At 42.2% G+C, this 21,368-nt stretch overlaps 1 protein-coding gene across 1 annotated transcript in view; it reads right to left on the bottom strand.

The window, feature by feature from the left end:
* LOC311627047 (aldehyde oxidase 4-like) overlaps positions 1 to 18,465 on the bottom strand; it is a gene marked incomplete at its 5' end in the record, with an annotated part of 54,069 nt that extends 35,604 nt beyond the window's left edge. Inside the window, 10 exons of the mRNA XM_084893174.1 lie at positions 1,365 to 1,457; positions 1,691 to 1,835; positions 3,166 to 3,246; positions 3,811 to 3,897; positions 4,511 to 4,572; positions 6,074 to 6,200; positions 10,940 to 11,048; positions 11,649 to 11,745; positions 14,691 to 14,748; positions 18,409 to 18,465. Coding sequence (XP_084749300.1) covers positions 1,365 to 1,457; positions 1,691 to 1,835; positions 3,166 to 3,246; positions 3,811 to 3,897; positions 4,511 to 4,572; positions 6,074 to 6,200; positions 10,940 to 11,048; positions 11,649 to 11,745; positions 14,691 to 14,748; positions 18,409 to 18,465 — 916 coding nt within the window. The remainder of the gene's footprint in view (positions 1 to 1,364; positions 1,458 to 1,690; positions 1,836 to 3,165; positions 3,247 to 3,810; positions 3,898 to 4,510; positions 4,573 to 6,073; positions 6,201 to 10,939; positions 11,049 to 11,648; positions 11,746 to 14,690; positions 14,749 to 18,408) is intronic.
* Positions 18,466 to 21,368: the final 2,903 nt, after the last annotated feature.

Genomic DNA, 21,368 nt, shown 5'->3' with positions numbered 1-21,368 from the left:
TCTTTTTATGTATAAAGCTCTGATCTACATCTATACTAATAAAAGGGTAATATGCTAATTAGACCGGGAGACCTTCCGGATGTCCTTCTGGAAAAAGGTGAAAAGAATTAATGGGCAGACTGTCTTCAGATTAGCAGGTGAGAGGAGAAGCAGTCAATTTTCCTTTTGATTGATGTTTACTCACTGGAAAGAACCCTATTTTACGTAACATTTTTAGCTCCTATAACGTGTCCTCCATTCAGATGCTGAGTTTTGGTAGTGGACGGTGGGATATGTTTCTTAGACAGCCTTATTTGGTGCCATGTAGAAGCAGTACTTGACTAAGAGTAAGAAGAGATGGGATTTAGTCTTGACTTAACCAAGTGATAGCTGTGCAAAGTTGGGAAGTTATTTCAGCCTTTAACTCTACAAATCCTTTAGGATAGCAGAGATGCCAAGGCTACCTGCTCTATATACTCCCACGGTTGTTGTGAAGATAAAGAGAAATGTGGTATGAAAGCACTTGCTAAATTGTGAAAAGAGCGTGAAATAACTTGGAAATTTTGTAGTCTAGGTGGTGTGTGTGTGTGTGTGTGTGTGTGTAGATGAGCCTTAAATTTGTGAGTCAGGAAGTAATGTCTAGCGGGCTCAGTTGGTTAGAGCATTGTCCCGTGAAACAACAGGTTGTGGTTTCAAATCCTGGTCAGGGCACATAGCTGAGTTTTGGATTAGATCCCCTGTCTGGGCATGTCTCTCTCTCTCTCTCTTTCTCTCTCTCTCTCTCTCTCTCTCTGTCTGTCTCTGTCTCTCTCCCTCTCTCTCTCTCTCTCTCTCTCTCATAAATCAAAACATCATGGTTTGATTTGCATGCTCAGATTGCAGGGTCGATCTCCAGTAGGGGGCATGCAGGAGGCAGCTAATTAATGATCCAGTCTGATTGATGTTTCTATATCTCCCTCTCCCTTTCTCTCTCTGAAATCAATAAAAACATATAAGAATGTTTAAAAAATAAAATAAAAACATATCCTCGGGTGAAGGAAAAAAAGGAAATAAGAAGGTCTAGCAAGATGCTTTCCTACCTAGCGGCCAGCCAATGTCTTAAGTCTTCTTATTCAGTCAGCCTTCCCGTACCTGGCTGAACTATGTGGCATCTTCCTGCCCTTATGGCCCCTATGACAATGCAGTCCTCAGTGACACAGCTGAGTGGAGTGCGTTAGCTTGATAAAGCTCACAAATACACAAAGTACATGCTCAATAAACATTTCTGAATGAATAAATGAGGTCAGCAGAAATCCTATGAAGTGCTCAAATCAGCCCATTGTATATAATGAACAGTCCACCAACAGCCAATCATTACACCTTATTTGAAAAAAGAAGGTGCATACCATTGTCTGTGCTGTCCACAAAATACAGTTCTGGAAGCCCAATTGGAGATATGAAAACTGGATGGAACTCATCTTTGAATTTAATGCCGGGTCCTTAAAGAGAAAAGCATTTAAAGCAATTAGGAAGGGAAATCAATGGGTGCTACTAGATGTTGCTTACAGATAATCAAGAGGGAAAATGGTGACAAAAATGACATTTGCAAAAGAAAGCAACAAAGCATTTTAAAGGCAGAGGCATCCTTTAGTAAAGATGAATTGCATTTAGGAGGAGTTTAAAGAGACACGGGTGTTTGGGTTACCTAGAGAACATACTTCAAAACACCCACCCACTGTGGTGTTCCCCATGACAAGGGGGGCCTTGGGGTAATTGGCTTTCAGCTCCAGGAGGTCGTTGAGGGTCACAGGGGTCATCCAGGCGGTCCTTTCCCCTTGAAACGTCAGCCTTCTCTTGTTTGGATCTTCCGCCATCCTCTGCAGAGAAGCATAGCCCACAGACTCTTAGGTGAGGCTGCTGGGCTGCATGCCGTGAGGATATACACTGCTCTGGGTGTCCAAATGGCCCGCTGGCCAATTTTAACTTTCTGATGAGACCTAACTTCTAGGGAACAGGAAAGGATGGCTTTGTCTGAGACTAGATTTGTAAGTTTTGTGTGGGCACCATTGCATTAAACATCATAATGGGTGTCTACCCGTCAATGCCTGCATAAAGAGTAGAGTAGACGCTGTTTGTGAAGTAAGGGTGTGAAGAGGAGGCCGCATGGTATGATGAGTGTCTACAGGGCCCGGCTTCTCCCTCTAGTTCTGTCCCAAGAATGACTCAGAGGGGCCTCATCTTTGGGATTAGGTGATTTTTATTTATTTTTTTTTTTAGGATAAAAGTTGCTTATAGGCCAAGTTACCCTTGAAAAACATCCCTTAAATCCGTGGTTGGCAAACTGCGGCTCGCAAGCCACATGCGTGGCTCTTTGGCTCCTTGAGTGTGGCTCTTCCACAAAATAGCCCGGCCTGGGTGAGTTTATTTTGGAGAAGTGGTGTTAGAAGAAGTTTAAGTATAAAAAATTTGGCTCTCAAAAGAAATGTCAATCGTTGTACTGTTGATATTTGGCTCTGTTGACTTATTAGTTTGCCAACCACTGCCTTAAATCATCCAACAGGTATAGTATATGTGGATGTTTTTATAACTCTATATTTATACACATGTGTATCTACATCAACATGTATGCATATAATTGCAAAATACTAGGAGTGTCCAAGTTCTCACACTCTGAGGGGTGTGCAGGGAATGAGACTCTGAAAAGCCAGTAGAATCATATCCCTCATCTCATGCTCTCTCCAGGGCATAGTCATGGAATAGAACGATGGGCCTATCACACTGTTTATATTCTCTCTCTCTCTCTCCCACCTGAGTTGAAATCACAGAGTTAATTGTAAGAATAATTTAATCCCATCATAATAACTATCATTTGAATCTTACTTTACCAGTTTTACAAAACGCCTTAAACGTATCTCACAGAGTCTCTGTGTGACATTGGACATCACCTGCCAGCTCTGAGCTCAGACCCTTCAATGGAGGGGGTGGGACCAAAGTACTTCTGAGGTCCTGGCAGCCTCATGCCTCAGTCTAAACTATCTGCTTCAAATTATTCACAGTGGAGCTGAACAAGTTCCTGAAAAGGGGTTGTTATAGTGGGCACAATTCCAACTTCTAACATCTAATGCTCTGCAATGCCACAAATTACCGGGTAATTCAAAAGGCTTGTAACACATTATGTTATGAAATAACAAAAGTAAAGTGTCTTACTATCAGTTCTGGAGGGAATATCGGTTCCTGGGATGGATCCAAGGGCTGGAATTCGTCTTCATTATACAGTTTGGTACATATCTCGACAAAACAAAATTAAAGACAAGTGCAACTTCAGAGTTACTGGGAGATGTACGGGAGCCTCTAACTGTGGGACTTCAGAGTTAGGGCCTGACCCTCTGATACCTCAGGCACAAAAGGTGGGTGCCAGAGCCCACGGTGTCCCCATGGGATCCTCCCCACCTTCGGAGGACCATGACGGAGCCCCTGGCAGCTTTACTGAGCTCAGGCTGGCTCTTTGGGTGTCAGGAGTTGGGTTTTAAGCTTCTGTGCTGGGTCTCAAGTGTTATTTGCAGATACGTATTTGCCATGAGCATAAAGAGGCACCCCTGTGTATGTCCCATGATTGGGGGTGAGGGCATGGGGAAATCCAGATTAGCACAGAAAGTTGCAATGCTTCTGACGGAAGAAGACAGCCTTCTGTGGTGACTGGCCTCATGAAAGTCAAAGAGCTGCCTATTTAGGGGACTTTTGAAGGCTGTTTATGCCCTGAATTTACTGATAAGAGTAGAAAACGTGAATACATTTGGATCTATTGGGTATTTTTCCAGTCAAACCCAAATGCAGCGGAACACCAATACTTACCTTTTCCTGTCCCTTCACAGAAGACCTTTCTTCATCCTGATCCATGCAACATTTTCCCGATCCTTTCATCTGACAGACAGTTGATGCCTTTGGAAGGAACGCAGTTTAAAACAAAATCATTGGTTGATTCTTTAAATTCTGACCTGAGTACCAGGCAGCGCCCAGGCCTCACAGGAGGAGATCATAGAGTGTGTCCTTGCCCTCAAGGACCCTGTAATGGGCTGGGGTGGGGAGCAAGGCATTCAGTCACTGAACAGCTAGAGAAAAAGCAGGAATGTGCACCACACTCATGAGAGGGTCTTGTTAATGGTCTCTCTCAAGTCTTGGGGGGGGGATGAAGAGAGTTAGACGAGTGCTGGAAAAACACCTAACTGAGACCTTGCCTGTTGAAAGTATGTCTCCTCTTTAGAATCATAGGATACTGCACTGTCCAGTTACTGTAACTCCATGCACTCATTCCCGTCCTGTCTTTCCAGGCTTATTCTTCTTAAGGCTCCTCTGTGTCTTCCCTTCCTGTTCACTAATTCTCTTTCACACATCTTCCTTCAAAGCTTATAGACATGGCATAGGGGATATACTGAGATTTTAATAATTTTGCTATTCAATAGATGCAAACTCTACTGAAGAAAATGAAATATAGATTTAGAAATAATTAAATCGGTTGAAAAATTTTCTCTATATATTCTTTATGTTAACTTACCGCGCAGAAAGTATTTCCACTTTCTATAATTGGTCGGTATCCAGTACAGCGACACAAATTACCTGATTAAGAAGAGATCAATTTTTAACAAATGATATAGAAATATATTGCATATTTTTCCTTCATGTTTTCAGTTATAATAGCAAGTTATAATAGCAATTAAATTCTTTTTTTTTTCTTCCCAAACCAGCAAAATTGCTCTTTGAAACAGAGATGTAAAAAAATAGATCTTGTGCCAGAGTTTACAACATAATCTCATAATGGTTGCTATGTGAATTACAGGCATAGAATCTGGGAGGAAATAGTCCATTGCTATAAGATTGTGTATATTAAAAAAAAAAAAAAAAAGAAAAAGCAAGAAAAATCACAATATATCTGATTTTTCAAAACTCCATATACTTCACTAGTGTGGGTTATTTCATTGAACAAAGATTACCTATTGTTCAAATCTATTCAGGTTTGGTTAAAATTATAATTGAAACCATAGGCCAAAGTTTTAGTACTTAGTGAGAAACTGAAAAAATTTGAGTAAAGAAGTTGTTGAGAGATAAGGAAAAACATTAGAGAATATTTCCATATCAGTTACCATAAAATTTATGTTGAATTTTTAATTTGCTTTAGTCTACATCTTTTCATGATAAAACTGAATTTTTCTAGGTCTTTTAATTGAAAGGGACCAAGAGCTTTCTTGTGATATTCAGATATTTGCTCCTACAGCTTTCACCAAAGAACTAATGACCAGTTACTTTAAAACTAGGTATGTTTGTTACAGAAGACTACATTTCATAACATGACATACTCTCTTTTTTTGTAGAAAATTGTGTTTGTTCACCAAAACTTGACAGCTATTTGTTATAGAAAATTGAATCCATGCCCTAACCAGTTTAGCTCAGTGGATAGAGCGTCAGCCTGTGGACTGAAGGGTCCCAGGTTCGATTCCAGTCAAGGGCATAAACCTTGCTTGCGGGCACATCCCAGTAGGGAGTGTGCAGGAGGCAGCTGATCAATGTTTCTCTCTCACCCATGTTTCTGACGCTCTATAAAATATCAATAACATATATTTTAAAAAAGAAAATTGAATTCATCACCAAGCTTATTGTGATATGCTTCTATGACCTCTTTGATCTTATAATAAACCCAACCAGAACATAAAACTGTAAAGTATCTGAAAGCCTATTCTCTTTGTAAAATTACTATAAGTAAGTAGAATTCATGAATGATCTTAACACTTTAATTTAAAAAATAAACAACAAAATCTTGTTCTTCCATACTGCCCAAATTTCCACTTTTAGGAAAGATTCTATTGAAAGTGTTATCAATAGCACATCTGAATGGCTTTGCAGAAGGACAATGGGCTCTATGAAGGGAGAAAGTTTTGTGATAAAACCAATATAGCCCCAATTCTTGGCCTATCTACTGACAAAATGAAGGCAGCACTTCCTGGAAAGGACTTGGGTGAAGCGAGGTAGTAAAGAGGAAGCCCAAAGCTCTGCCACAACTTTCTCTAGTTGCTTGGTTCATTCCTATCTTAGGTCTTGCCTGCAGAAGGCCAAGAAGGCTCACCTCCAAGAGCTTCCATTATTTGCTCAGGGGTCGGCTCTGGGTGGTTCCTCAGCAGCGTGTAGATGGACATCGCCATCCCTGGGCTGCAGAAGCCACACTGTGTGCCGTGGCACTTGGCAAGTCTTTCCTGGGAGGAAAGGGTACATTATTTATGCACTAAACCTTTGGGTTCCGTATACTGGACAGGAAATAAAAGAGAGTGAGAAATAACAATTTACTTCATGCATTCTATACAAAGAATCTATGCCATGAAGATGCAGATGTGAGACACGACTCTGGGTTCCTCTGTGTGACTCTGTCCCATGTGTCTCTTGCATGGTGCTCACCTAGATGGCTCAAACATTTTCCAAACAGCACTCCCCCTGAGATGAAAGCCACATAGTTCAACTATGGCTAAACTTAAAGGACAGATATTCCATAATATTTTAATAACTATATATAGTGTCAGGTGGGTACTAGACTTATTGAGGAGCAGTCAAGCATAATATTTGCTTACTCCATCATCTTGGAGGGAACCTTGGAAGTTAAATAAATGTCTAACCAATATGCTGTACACCTGAAACTAATATATTATTGAATATCAAGTGTAATTAAAAAAATGTTAATGCAACAATGGCATATGCAACCATAAAAAAAAAAAAAAAAAAAAAAAAAAAAAAGGACAGACATTGTTCTAGTGCTAAAGGGAAATGTGGCTGTGTGGCTTCAGATGTGGCATAGAAACTGGCTGTAAATGTGGTGGTCAATCTTAACAACTGGATCTGTGGGGGAAAAAAGCCCTGATTTGTAGTTTCTACCAATTTCAGCTGTGCAAATATTTCCAATAGGGCTGGCGTCAGGCTTCCAGTGTGATGTCTTTGAATGCGGATCTGGGGAGAGATGTACAGTGGAATACCATTCTGTGGAATTTCCACCAAGTAGATATAATAGACAAATAATCTTAAGGGTATAAACAAGAGTAAATGTAGTAAAATAATTAGCAGATGATGAATGATGATATTTATTAACTTTGTTTTTGTCATTACTTATTTAATTTTAAGTTTGTGTAGTTTCATTGTTAATAATGGCTGTGTTTAAAGAATGGCTCACAAAGTTCCTGAAAGTTTAAGAATCAGCTCTCACAAGCCAGTCTAAGCCTATTCCAGGGCACTACTGAACAAATCAATATTTGAGAGAGACTTCTGGTCAAGGAGGTAAATGCTGTGCTTGACTTCTCCCATGACCACATCAAAATTACAATCAAATTATAAACCAACCATCACTGAAAACCACCTGAAGACTAGCTGAATGGGATTCTTACGACTAAGGATTTAAAGAAGAGGCCACATAGTGACTGGTAGGAGAGGCAAAGACACAAAACAGGCTGATCCCACACCCACCCATGATGGTTAAGAACAGGGTGGGCTACCTTGGCTGTGGAGGGAGCAAAGGATCCTAGCCTCATATCCAGAGTACCAGTTGCCAGGAAGAGGAGTCTTTACAATACTTGGCTGTGAAAATCAGCAGGGGTTCTGTCTGAGTGAGACTGAGAAGTGCTGGAGACCCAGGCATTCTCTTAAAGTGCCTGAGCACAGATTTACTTAGCCACAAACATCTGCCCCAAGTTATAGCAACAGGAAAGCAGCTTGAAAAAAGCCAGGGACATGAGGGCACCCGAATCATCTGGCTTCAGGTGAGGGCTGGAGGGGCGGGTCTCTCTTGGACAGAAAATACTAGAGTGCACACCATTGTTCTTTGGTTGAGCTCTCCTCCCACATAGCCATCAGTTGGACAACATTGTTCCTATGTTGAGCCCTTCTCCTGCCTGGCCTGCTGGTGCAGGTAGTGCCAAATCTGATTTTCCAATTAATTACACTGTTCACCCCACCCTAGTGATTCATTAAGAACCTGCCCTACCCAACTATGCACAAACCTGAAACCTCTTTAAATTGACAGGTCTCAGCCTACCCCGTTGACTTCCTTAACATATCTCAGAGACACACGAACTCTAGACAAGTAGCATCTGGCCCCAGCATGCCTCATACCTCTGACACAAGTGGCAGCTGGCCTCAGTTTGCAGCTTAACATCTCCCAGGCACCTCCAAGTTTAGCACAGATGGCAACCATCTGCAGATCACTTTGTAGCTTCTACCTGGTGGCCTTGGGCCAGGCATAGCAAGTGACTTGGTCTGCCCCAGAGATCCTCCCAAGAGCTCCCAGAACCATCATACCTGGTTTTAGGCCACACCAGAACACCAACCAATTAGCCACACAAACAACAGACCCAAAGGATGGCCAGCGCAGGCACCGGAACCTTGATAAAGCAAAACCACTCCATGGAATCAGCCCCTGAAAAACAGCTTGTCTGCTGTAGTCACAGACATTCCTCACAGCCAGTTAGCCTGGGGTCAATTTATCTCACTGATATTGCCACAGCAATGAAAGCTCAGCAATAATAAGAGGGCACAGACAATCCACTCGTGTGATGAAGGAGAATGCCTCACTGGGCCCTACAGGACACCTATTATATAAGGCAACTCTGCCAAGACTAGAAGATGTAACAGATTCATCTAAAGTAGAAAAAACAAAACAAAACAAAACAAAACAAAAAAAACCGCAGAGAATCAGCCAACATGGCTGGGGAAACAAAGAAAAATGTCCCAAATGTAAGAACGGGACAAAATTTCAGAAAAAGGGCTCAGCCGAAACTGGTTTGGCTCAGTGGATAGAGCATTGGTCTGCAGACTGAAAGGTCCCAGGTTTGATTCCGTCAAGAGCATGTATCTTGGTTGCAGGCACGTTCCCAGTAGGGGGTGTGCAGGAGGCAGCTGGTTGACGTTTCTCTCTCATTGACATTTCTAGCTGTCTATCCCTCTCCCTTTCTCTCTATGGAAAATCAATAAAATATATTATAAATAAAAAGAAAAGAAAAAGAAAAAGAGCTCAACAAATGGAGACAAGTAATCTACCAGATGCAGAGTTTAAAACACTGCTTACAAGGATGTTCTATGAACTTAGGGGAAGAGTGGATGAATTTAGTGAGAACTTCAACAAAGAGAGAAGAAACATAAGAATGACAGTCAGAAAACATAAAAAAAGAATCAGTTAAGGATACAATTTCTAAAATGAAGCCTGCATTTTTAACATGATATGCTAATTTGAAAAAATATATGCAGCCTTATATTCATTGCAGCAATATTTACAATAGCTAAGATATGGAAACAACGTAAATGTCCGTCAATGAACTAGTGGATAAAAAATTGTGGTACAGAATCAATATATGCAAAGTAGGAAGATAGTGGCCTTAGTTAAACACCTGTAATCACCGCCTCCCACAACCACATCAAAATTACAGAGGCACAAAAATGGAAGAGACTGATGATTCTCAGAGGGAAGAGAAGTGGGGAAGGGGCGGGAAGTGATTAAACAAAGATCTTATATGCATATATGCATTATATATAGACACAGACAATAGGAAAATGGAGGCCTGTGGCAGGTGGGAACCAGGTGAAGGGGAACAAGGGGGGGAGGGTGTGGAATAATCTCAACAATAAAGAAAAAAAAATTTAAAGCCATGGTACATATATACAGTGAAATATTACTTGGCCTTAAAAAAGAATAAAATTTTACCATTTGGACAACAGATGAACATATAGAGTATTATGTGAGTGCAGTAAGTCAGACAAAGACAAATACCATATTATCTCACATTTGAAATCTAAAGAACAAAACAAACAAACAAAACAGAAGCTGACTCATGGATACAGAGAACAAACTGATAGTTGCCAGATGGGAGGGCAGGGGTTAGAGGACTGGGTGAAAAGGTGGAAGGAATCAAGAAGTACAAACTGGCAGATACAAAACAGTCATGGGGATGTAAAGTGCATCATAGGGAATATAGTCAATAATATTGTAATAACTGTGATTATTATAACAGGTTACAACCTGTTATCTTCCATAAACATCTGCTTTTCTATCTCATTTTCTTTTCTCATAAGACTGAACTGTTCTTGTTTGGTTTGGTGCCAGCTGGTACTAGACTTACCAGGGGGATCACTTCATAAGTTACAGTAATGTCTAACCACTATGTTTTACACCTGAAACTAACATAATATTGAATGTCAAATGTGATTTTGAAAGGTGACTGGAGAGAAAGAAATCTGATAGGCTGCGGCATGAGGTGCTTCCGTAACTGTAAAGATGGTGAGTCAGGTATGCCATGCACTGTAACCAAATACTCATCAATGGGAACACACTGTCAGAGGACGCTCTTGGCTTCTATGCTCCAACCACAGTTTTCGAGGGGAAAGAATGTCAAGGGGAAATATGGCTATTTACCATTTTTCTTTTTATACACTGCTTTTAAAACAACTTTTGCAGCAGTTCCTATGCTAGTATATGCAAATAGCATCGCCATTTCCTCAGAAAGTCCAGCAAACTTTGCTAAACACGTTGTCATTTTAGCTGTGTTTTATTGCCACCGGGACGCTCAGTTTCTCCTGAGACATTTGGTGAGTATGGGTCGTATTTGTACACACAATTAGCCTCTCATTTAGAGGTCAGTATTTTGAATGTGGTAGACAACCTGTTATCTTCCATAAACACCTGCTTTTCTATCTCATTTTCTTTTCTCATAAGACTGAACTTTCTTGTTTTGTTTAGGGCAAAGGCAAGGCTGAGAAGTTAAATAAGATATATTAAAATTAATAAAGAAAACTTTATTTATACACCAATCTTTGAAAAGATTCCTAGTTACAAAGCATGGAATCTAACCAAATGGGAATTTAAAAGGACAAAGGATCTCACAGTTGGCAACCTATTTAGAGTACATGGGACCATGAGGGATACCTATACCAACACCTGGTCCCAATCAGAATACACGCTTACCTGCACGGGGTGGATCCTGGTTTTGATGCTTCCGATACCTTCCACCGTGGTGACAGCAGCCCCATACAGAGAACAGATGGGCACCAGGCATGCGGTGACTGGATAATGACTGTGAGAGAATTGTGTCAAGAGAACACCTGGGAATCATAGGGAGTGGGTAACATAATTCAGGGAGTAATGTCGGTCTGGGAGAATCACTGGACTGTATTTCTATGAGAATACAGAGAACTCTAGAAATAAAACCATAAATTTCTGGAAGTGTTCAAGAAAGGACTTACTTATGGCTGGTGTAGGATATGAAAAAGAAATGGAAAAATAGAATAAGAAAGTGTTTTGTGTAGGGCCTCACAGAGACCTTCAATTCTCTATTTTTCCCCCTCATTCTAGGGAAATAAATGTTTTACTGAGCATAAGAAGACTTATATAAATCAACATGGGTTAGTTATATCCAGTGACTCCCAGCCATGCAAACCTTTTAAAAATACAAATACTCTGGTTGCACACTATGTAATTATATATAATCTGATGGGAAGAAAGTCCATGGGAAAGATCTAGAACTTGGGAAGCTGCAGGGAGAGCAGGCCCAGAGCTGTGTGAGTGCCATGGGCACCTGGGGAGAGGGAGAGGGGTGAATATGGACAGCAAAGCGAGAGGGTCCACAACCTTCCCAGATGTGCCCAAGCAGGGCCCTGGCCAACACAAAGGATACCGGATCTTCTTGGTCTTGGGGTCATATCTTGACACCATGACAGTGCAGGCGCCACAGCCTCCACTCCCACAGCCGTACTTGGTGCCTGTGAGGTGGACTGGAAAGAAGCAAGTCAAGGAAAAAAAGGACCCAGGCTCCTTTGCTTTTATTTTTTAAAATATTTTAAAATTGATTTCAGAGAGAGGAAGGGAGAGGAAGAGAGAGATAGAAGCATCAACAATGAGAGAAAATTATCCATCCTCCTACATGCCCTCTACTGGAGATTGAGCCTGAAATCCTGGCATGTGCCTTGCCTGGGAATCAATAGTAACATCCTGGTTGATGGGGCAACACTCAACCACTGAGCCACACAGGCTGGGCCCCTTTGCGTTTTACATTCTTTTTCCTTGGATGCTGACAAGTAACATGTTCTCTTGAGTTCCTTGCTCAAGAGTTCTTCTTTTGTATATAAAGGAGCTCATTGGTAAAGGTGAGAAAAAATTTTCTTTTTCAGATGCATTTCTAAATGCAAATTTTTCATATTTTGGGAGATAATAAGATGGCACTCCCGAAGGGACTAGGGCAACTCTGTGCAACTCAACACATTACCATTTTGGCAGCACACCATCTGGATAGTCCCACTACAGGGAGTACGTGAAGACTTCAGAGAGCCTCATGCCTGTTAGATCAGGGGTTGCATCCAAATGAGGAAGGAAAAAGCCGGTTAAATCCAGAGTTCTGGACCACAAACTCTGGACTCAGGTTACGTTATTGCTGTGGAGGTGGTGTGTGTGCAAAACTTAGAAAAATCCCCCTGGGAAACTTGCCTTTCTCTGGCTCAGCAATGCAATGCTTTTACCTTCTTATGGGATTAGGTACTATTAACTTAATAACAATGGTTCTTGAGCTAGTCATGTCAACAACCACTGTGTACTTTTCCTCTGTAAAGCATTTGCATATTTCCACAGAGGGAGAACAAACCACCTATGTAAACTCCCTGCTTTCTGTTCTGTATGAATCTGCTGGAATTGGCTTGGGAGCTTTTCTGGTTGAGGGTTAAAAGGATTTCATCGGTGGAGATCAGACTTGGCTTGGGTAGAGGTGGAGACTAACTTCATCTTAGAGATGGCTGCAGGAAGAGATGGAATTCTGCGTTGGGTCAGTACACCCCGGAGTGAAACAGCTTTGTGATGCACGTGTTAACATTGAATGAAAAAGCCAAAAGTTGGTGCAACTGGCTGCTTTGTCCTTTGGTCACCAAACAGCTAGTTTGATGCTTCCTTCATCCACTCCCACCAGAGGTGCCTGCCTCAAACAGTTCCTTCCACATTTTGTCAGTTCATCCTACAGCTCATCATTTAAGTGGGTTGCCAGATAAAATACAGGGGGAGGACAAAAGCAGGCCTACAGTGGTGAGTACATGAAACACAGAGTTTACTCTTGTATCATTATTTACTAATTATTGTATGATTTTCCTCTAGCCAACATATCTGCGCCTATTCCACTCATTATTCCAGGAACTGGGCTTGTAGCTGGAAAACAAACACACGAGAGCAAACAACAGGCCAAATCCTCCCTCAGGGGCTCTCCCACCTCCCGTTTACGCAGCGTCAAAATCGCACAGTTGGTCAGCACACCCTACTACTTCCCTTTGTGTCATTTCCAAATTCACTACAGACTTCTCTGTGCTTTCTCTAGACCTCCTAAATGAAGAAATTCATCGATATTAGGAGCAAGCTAAACATGCATGGACTCCCAAGGAAACATGGCCGGAAGCCGCTCTGGGCAGAATTGCCCTAGCCTCCCATTTCCCATCGCCCCAGTGTCCTCCTCTGTTTATTCTTCCTGGTGCCCAAAGGCATAAAGAAGTCGTTCTAAGTAAATGTGGCTCACCTGAGAGGCCTCAACTTCTGATTACAGAGTCAACAGTACTGGGATGGAGTCAGAGGCTTATTATTTTTAAAACATGTTTTTATTGATTTTTAGACAGAGAGGAAGGGAGAGGGAGAGAGAGAAAGAAACATCAGTGATGAAAATCATTAATCAGAAGGCTCCTGCTTGCTCCCCCTACCGGGGATTGAGCCCCCAAATGGGCATGTGCCCTGACCCGGAATCTACAGGTGACCTCTTGACTCCTGGGTAGATGCTCAACCACTGAGCCACACCCATTGGACCAGAGGCTTATTTTTAACTTGTTCTCAAGTGGGTGATGCACAAATATTGGCTTTTCTGTCTGAGCCATGGCATACACCAGCACTGACCTACTGCACTTTTCACAGGACTCCCATGGCCCCTTCCAGGGCCCTGTACCTAATTTACATAGCTAATTTTATATTTTTCCCCCCCTGAAGGCAAGTCTCCAATATTATAAAAACTTCAGGCTCCACAAACCCCAATCTGCTGCTGACATGGGGCCTGACTCAGGCGTCATTGCCAGAATGGGACCCAGTCACACAAGATACCAAATATAAGGAAGCCATCCATCTTTCTTTCACTATCTCACTCCTTCCCAAGGTCACAGCCTCCTACGGAGTCAACCCATCCATCCCAGCTACTCAGTGATAGTTCAGTCACACGTACAGTTCCCAGAATAGTGAATGGAATAGGGGCAGATATATTGATGAAAGAAGTAAAATGATGGGGTAGGAAACTATATTGCAAGGGGTTTCATTGAACAGGCGGCATTCGGCACACGTAATTTATTAGACATGCTTCCCTGAGCAATTGGCCAGGCGTTTTCACCTTCACATGCCTGAATATGAAGCTGCCATCCAGGTGACCGTGGGCCACAAAAGTCATGAAGTTATTTCCCAAAGCTATTCCCAGTGGACCCTTGTGGTTCCCTGGAAGGGTCTTTTGGGTGAATGCTCAGGTGGAAAACTACAACAAATAAAGTACACATCTGTCACTTCTGGAGGCATTATCTGAACTCCAACGGGACACTAAACATTGGACACCAGGCTATTGACCCAGAACAAATACAGGGTGGCTTTCTTCAGAAGTCTTAGCGTGTTCACTGTCTACCACCCAACTCAGATAGATTACAGCAAAACGTAAGGATACGGACTTTCCGCAGGTAGAACAGCAGGGTCATTTCAGGATCAGCGCTCTTCTCTACGACCTACATTGTGGAGCGAAAGGAGGGCTTCAGGAAGAGAACACCAGAACGTGTGGCAACTCTACCTGTTGTTTAGGGGCATGTTTTTGGTAGGTGATGGCATCAAAGACAAAACAACAGCAAAGGAAACACAATACTTGGAGTCAGAATTTTGAAAAAAATGAGCATTATCTTAACGTCTCTGCATTTTGTAACACATATGACAAGTGTAAATTCTGGATTGTTTTTCCTTACAGTCATCTAGGGAAATGGATACACAGGTTCCAAAATTGATCAAGATAACTAGTGGCTACAGAAAGCCACAAAACAGATTATTTGCAGAAGATTTTTTTAACAGAGTCATAAGATCAAAAGGGAGTGGGTTTAAGGGAGACACACTGTCTTCTCCATCCTTCCTCAATGAAATGCAGGTGCCAGTTGATGAGGGAAGTGCAGAAGGGAGCATCAATCACTGCCTTTCTCTCATGGTGCATGCCAGGCTGTTGGCACCAACAAATCAAAGATGACACCTGTGATGAAAGCTGTCTGCCCTCCCTGCACAAGCAGCTCCCTGGCAGGGTACAGTTAGGCAGGATTAGAGAGAACTGAAGAGAAAATCACCTGGAAGAGTAGCACTGAGCAACAACAAAAAAGAGAACATTATTCTTCTAAAAGTGTGTGTATTTTTATCACCCGAGGAGAAAAAAAAAAAAAAAAAAAAACAGCAGCAAACCACAATATTTTAAATAAATGCCTCATATTTCCAAGCTTCCTTCCGAGTCCTCAGAGGATCTGAAGAGCCAGAGAAAAGCTCAGCACCCATTAGACATGGAAGGATCAAGGCCCAAACGAAGAAGGAGAAAACAAGATAGGGCTTTGGGAACTTAATGAAAGGATGCTACCTGCAATTCTGACATCTCATGTATATAGCACTCCCAGCCATTTAAAATAAACATTTCTGCCATAGTGGCTCAGTGGTTGGGTATCGACCTATGAACCAGGAGATCACGATTCCATTCCGGTCAGGGCACATGCCTAGGTTGTAGGCTTAATCCCCAGTAGGGGGAATGCAGGAAGCAGCCAATCAATGATTTTTTTCTCTCATCATTGAAATTTCTCTCTCTCCTGTCTCTCTCTCCCTCTCTCTCTCTCTCTCTCTCTCTCTCTCTCTCTCTCTCTCTCCCCTTCTTCTCTGAAATCAATAAAAATATATTTTAAAAATAAATAAATATTTCAGTAGTCATAAGAAAAATTCTGGTCATACCATAAGTTGCACTCACAAAATTGTACTCATACCTTCTGTTTCCTCTGGTACTTTATAGACACGTGGGAAATGATTTCTTTTTACTATGTATATGAAGAAAGAGATAAGCAAGGGAGAACCACAATGAGAGAACATTTTACATCCATCAGATTAGCATAGTTTAGCAAGTCTGATTGTATCAAGTATTGGTAAGAAGGCAGCACTTTTCATGCAATTATCTGTGGGAAAATGTATCTTGTGTAGGATTCAGAAAGCCACCTAGCAGGACCTGAGACATTGGCATGCCATAATCTCACTGAGTGATTTTCTTGCCAGCCTTGGTAAGAAAATACACGGTTGGCGATTCACTGCATGTAGTGGCGAATTGGAAGCATCCCATGTGTGTATCACTGGGGGACTGCATAAGCAGAGTGAAGGACGTACACAGCCCGGAGAGCTCTACATGCAGACATAATGAGCCAGGGGTTCAGAGAGCAACATGGATAGATCTCAAAAACAGCGGTGAGTCACAAAAGACATGAAGGGATATGTAAGTCTTTGTAAAGTACATCACAATTTCACTCAGGTGAATTATAATAAGAATATAAGCACATGAATGCAAAGCCAAGCACTGTATAGTTGAACCTTGAACAATGTGGAATTAGGGGGGCTGGCCCCCCTGCACAGTTGAAAATTCATGTATAACTTCTGACTCCCCTGAAACTTAACTATTAATAGACCACTGTTGACTGGAAGCTTTACCAATAACATAAGCAGTCAATAACACATAGTTTGTATGTTATATAAACATATATATATGTTTATATAACATATAAAATATGTGATATATATATATTGTATTCTTGCAATAAAGTAAGCTAGTTAAAATGTGTTTAAGAAAATCATAAGGCAAATAAATTGGGAAAAAAACACACACCACCCACAAAACCACATATAAGTGGACCAGCACATTTCAAACCTGTATTGTTCAAGAGTCAGCTGTATATATTTCAAGGCTACATCTATCTTTCTAAATGACTATATTGAAAGTATATGACAAGGATGTATGAAAGTATATGACAAGGACAAAGTATACGCACAAGAGTGGATGCATCTGGGAGAAGGAAATAAAGAGAAAATAAGAAATAAAAAGAAAACAATATAAAGCAGAAGAAGAGCCTTGTTGATGAAGACATGCCATTGGTGGAGGAATGTGCTTCACTCAACTCTGTGCTCCTGGGTCTAAAGGAAAGAAGACCAACCACAAAAATAACGGCAAACCCGATTTCTCCAAAGAGCTGCATATATTTCCATCCTTCTATTTGCCATCTACAACTTGTCTTAGAAATTTGTAAAATGGAGAAAGGGAAAAATACCAAAATATCAGCTATGAATTCAAAAGATTGGGAGACGTGGAGAGGGAATAATCATTCGAAAGTGTTATTAAAGGATAAATGGTTTTATTTGCCAGCAACAGCAAAGTAGCAAAGCCCCGTTTTCCCTGCGCTCAGAAAAGCTCTTAGCTTTTGAATTCCTGTGAACTGTCTACTCAGCAGTTATTCTTCTGACTTGCCAGTTGGCTCCAGGTCATGTAAGATCCTGAACAATGGGTAAGCAGTATTACTAAATCCAGATTTTTTTTGTTGTTGTTGTTCTTTTCTTTCTCTTTCACGTTTCGTTCTTTAGTTCATGGGTTTCCTAAAAATGTTGTTTCCCTGCCATTTGACAGGCAACGCTCCCAAAAATTTTTGCCATGATTAAAGTTGAGTCTCCTCTTTTAAGGGAAGAACATCAGTAATGCAGTACGACTGAGGCTTCGGAAGCAAAATCATTAACACCAAATTTTAATATGTTATAAGTTTTCCCCCATCAAATTGTCTCAAAGCACCTCAAACATTTTACTTATTCATTTTGCTCATTCAAGCACAGGCCTGAGGACAACTGAGCATTCGAGTTGCCTCACCTCTTCCCTAGTGGACACAGCCGCCTCCCTGTCCCATGGCTCAGCAGAGCCGCTTCAGTTTCTGGGCTAATTGACCAGCCTGAGTGGATGTATGACGGCAAAACAAAATCATTCCTTGCTATTAGCATCCTTAATGTCACATGTGCTTCTGTCGAAATAACATCGGTGAACTCCAGTAGAGCTAATATAGTTTTTCATAACCTGGGTCAGAATTCACTCCCATTGTAATCCATTGGAGCTCCTTACTGTCCAAAAGAAAAGTTAAGGCAAGAAACAGCCCCCATGCTTTCATCATTTTGCACTAAATCTTGAATGAATGATGCATTTTCAAGTTCAGACCAATATATAATATACTAGTATGACTTGAAAAAGACAGAAGGCAGAGGTTAATAAGGACTGGCATTGTAGTGAAAAGAAATTAGCTTGGCTTTTGTCTCTGGTGTGCAAAAGTTCATATTAATTTATTGTGTAAACTTACCTTTCTTCCATTCACAAAGAAAATCAGCTCATCGGAACTGGGGAGAGAAGGCATCATGCCAAAAAACAGTGCCTCCACCCCAGTAGGAGGTTTTCCTTCCGATAGAGCAGGTTGGTGAGAGCAAACACCTAGATAGATGCCTACCAGTCTTGGAAAGCCCAAGCATCAGCGGCTGATTTATAGCCACATCTGAGACCCGCCCCGCCCCGCCCCGACCTCAAGCACTTCAAAGGGCTCTTGGCAGCACCTGTCTCCTCCTTTGCCAGGAGAAGCCAAATCATTGCCTGTCCCCTTTGAAGACCAGAATGGCTCGCTAGTGAAATGTGTAGAAAGCCAGGAACTAATAAATAAAAATCGAGTTTTGCCTACTGTCATGGCTCAGTGGTTGAGCATCGACCTATGAAATCAGGAGGTCATGGTTCAATTCCCAATCAGGGCACATTCCGGGGTTGTGGGCTCGATCCCAGCATGGGGCATGCAGGAGGCAGCCCATCAGTGAATCTCATCATTGATGTTTCTATCTGGCTCTCCCTCTTCCTTCCTCTCTGAAATCAATAAAAATATATATTTTTAAAATTTTTAGTTTTAAATAGGCTATTGTTATTTTTAAACTAACCAAACCATCAGTCAATATAATACTATTAGTGACCCAGTGCATGAAATTTGTGCACATTAAAAGGGGATTAATTAGAGGAAATAATTTAATATTGCTATTTGCCCTTTATAATAGAGGTGTCAGAGATGAAAAAAAATTAGTAAAATATATAGGAAAACCTTCCTCCTGTCAAAGTCTGGGTCATACCACGGGACCCAGAGTCAAGTCCCCGCCTACCCACATGCACCTCAAAATAGAGTGAGATCCAGACCCGGCTGCCCCCTCTCCCCCCTCTTCCCCCTCCCACCCCGACATTGGGCTAGATCCAGACCTGGCCAGTCCCATCCTTGTCAAGCTCTGCTGGGCAAGGGGCATAGCCTCAGGTCCCCTGGCCTGATGTTGGGGTGGGGGACATGGCCTGAAGTCCCCTGTCAAGCTCCACCTGGTGGGGGGCGAAACCTGAAGTCCCCTGACCTGGTGCTGGGGTGAAAGGAGCAGCCTGAGGTTCCCTAGCCCAAAACCAGGACGGGAAACACACCTTGAGGTCCCCCATCAAGCCCCACTGGGCAGGGGGCATGGCCTCAGGTCCTCTGGCCTGAAACTGGGGCAGTGGTGTGTGGCCTGAGGTCCCTCAGCATGACTCCAGGGTGGGGTGTGTGGCCTGAGGTCCCCTGTCTAGCCCCACGGGGCAGGGAGGGTGCAGCCTCAGGTCCCTGCAGATTGCTCAATAGGGCTCCTGATGGGAACTTGGCCTCAGCTGTGGGTACAGCCATCTTTGTGATGGAGTGATGATCAGTTAGCATATCTCCTCTTTATTAGATTGGATACTATTGAAACTCATGAAACTTTTCCCAGTGTCCTTAAAGATTTATTGAAACCCAACCACAAACATTCACTTATGTGTGGATTCTGGCTGGTTTCCAGCTGCAACAGCAGGCTGAGCGGTCGCAGTCGAGATCTTAGGGTCTGCAAAGCCTTAAAATATTTATTCTCTGGGTCTCTTACAGAGAAAGTTTGCTGACCCCTACTGGAGAAAGAAGGCATCCATGTTTTTGATTGGCCTTTTGATGATGGTGCAGCACCATCCAACCAGGTTGTTGGTGACTGGTTACGTCTGGTAAAAAGTAACTTTCCTGTAGAACCTGGTGGCTGTATTGCCACACGTTGTGTTGCAGGCCTTGGGAGAGCGCTGGGGCTTATTGCCCCAGCATTAATCGAAGGTGGAATGAAATATGAAGATGCAGTACAGTTCATAAGACAAAGCAGCATGGAGCTTTGAACAACAAGCAACTTTTCTAGTTGGAAAAATACTGCCCTAAAAGGTAGCTGCATTCCAAAGACTCCAGTGGTTATAAAAACAGCTGTAGCATTTGGTGATGCTATTGCTTTGGGAGTGGAATTGAGATAGGATCTAATTCGTAATACACATTAGCCAACATGTTGGGTTGGTGAATATATCTGATGAGGCTTCCATAGTAGTGGTGAAAAGTGTAGAGAGCGCTTGGGAAGGCACATTGAGTATTTCTTAACATTATTGTTGGCAGAGCCATGTCCTGGAAATGCACCGTGCCAGAGGCAGGTATATTATCAGCCTGACCCTCAGCTCAGGTGCCAGGGGGTGTGTTTCATTATCTAAGTTCAGCTAAGCACAAGAAATGGATGCAATTATCCTGGCTTAGCCAGGAGTGATAATTACAAAGAAGCCACAAGAGTGAAACATTATAGCTTGATCTTTGACCATGATTTCTCTTAATTTCCTTTGTTTTAAACAAAGGAATCATGCTGTATATAATAAATGCACTGCACCCGCTCTGGGTCATTATCTCTCCATCAGAGGACAGCTGTCCCACCGGGTCCTAGCTTTCCCTACTGTGTTTGTCTCTTTCATTTTCTCAATTCCCCATCTCCCCTACTTAGGACTCATGTCCTCCCTCTAGCCACGCTGGTCATGGTAAAGAGAGAAATATTTATAGAAAATTAGTTTTACCAGGCCATAAGCTTGACAGAATTGCAACCTCTATGTTTGATTATGATCAACCTATTTTTTGCTTTTAGCAAAAGATTCTTACTGTTTAGAATTTAAAATGTGCTTATCATTTGTACCAAGTGACTTTTCCTGAAATCGTGCAGTTATGTCTTTAAATCTGTCCCCACGCCAGAATCTTATCAATATACTAGAGGCCTGGTGCTCAACAGCTATGTGCTGGGGGGCTGGGGTGGTGGTGTCCCTCATCCTGACCTGCGCTCTTTCACAGTTTGGACATCCTTAGCGCTACTGTGGAGGGGGGAGAGGCTCTCACCACCACTGCTGCGCTAGCCAGCCCTCAGTCCGCCTATTGGCTGAGCAGTGCTCCTGCTGTGGGAG

Source organism: Pipistrellus hanaki (genome assembly GCF_964339955.1).
Source record: "Pipistrellus hanaki genome assembly, chromosome: 8".
NCBI lineage: Eukaryota > Metazoa > Chordata > Mammalia > Chiroptera > Vespertilionidae > Pipistrellus > Pipistrellus hanaki.
Note: the sequence above shows the minus strand (reverse complement) of the source record. Positions and strands in the feature narration are given on the sequence as shown.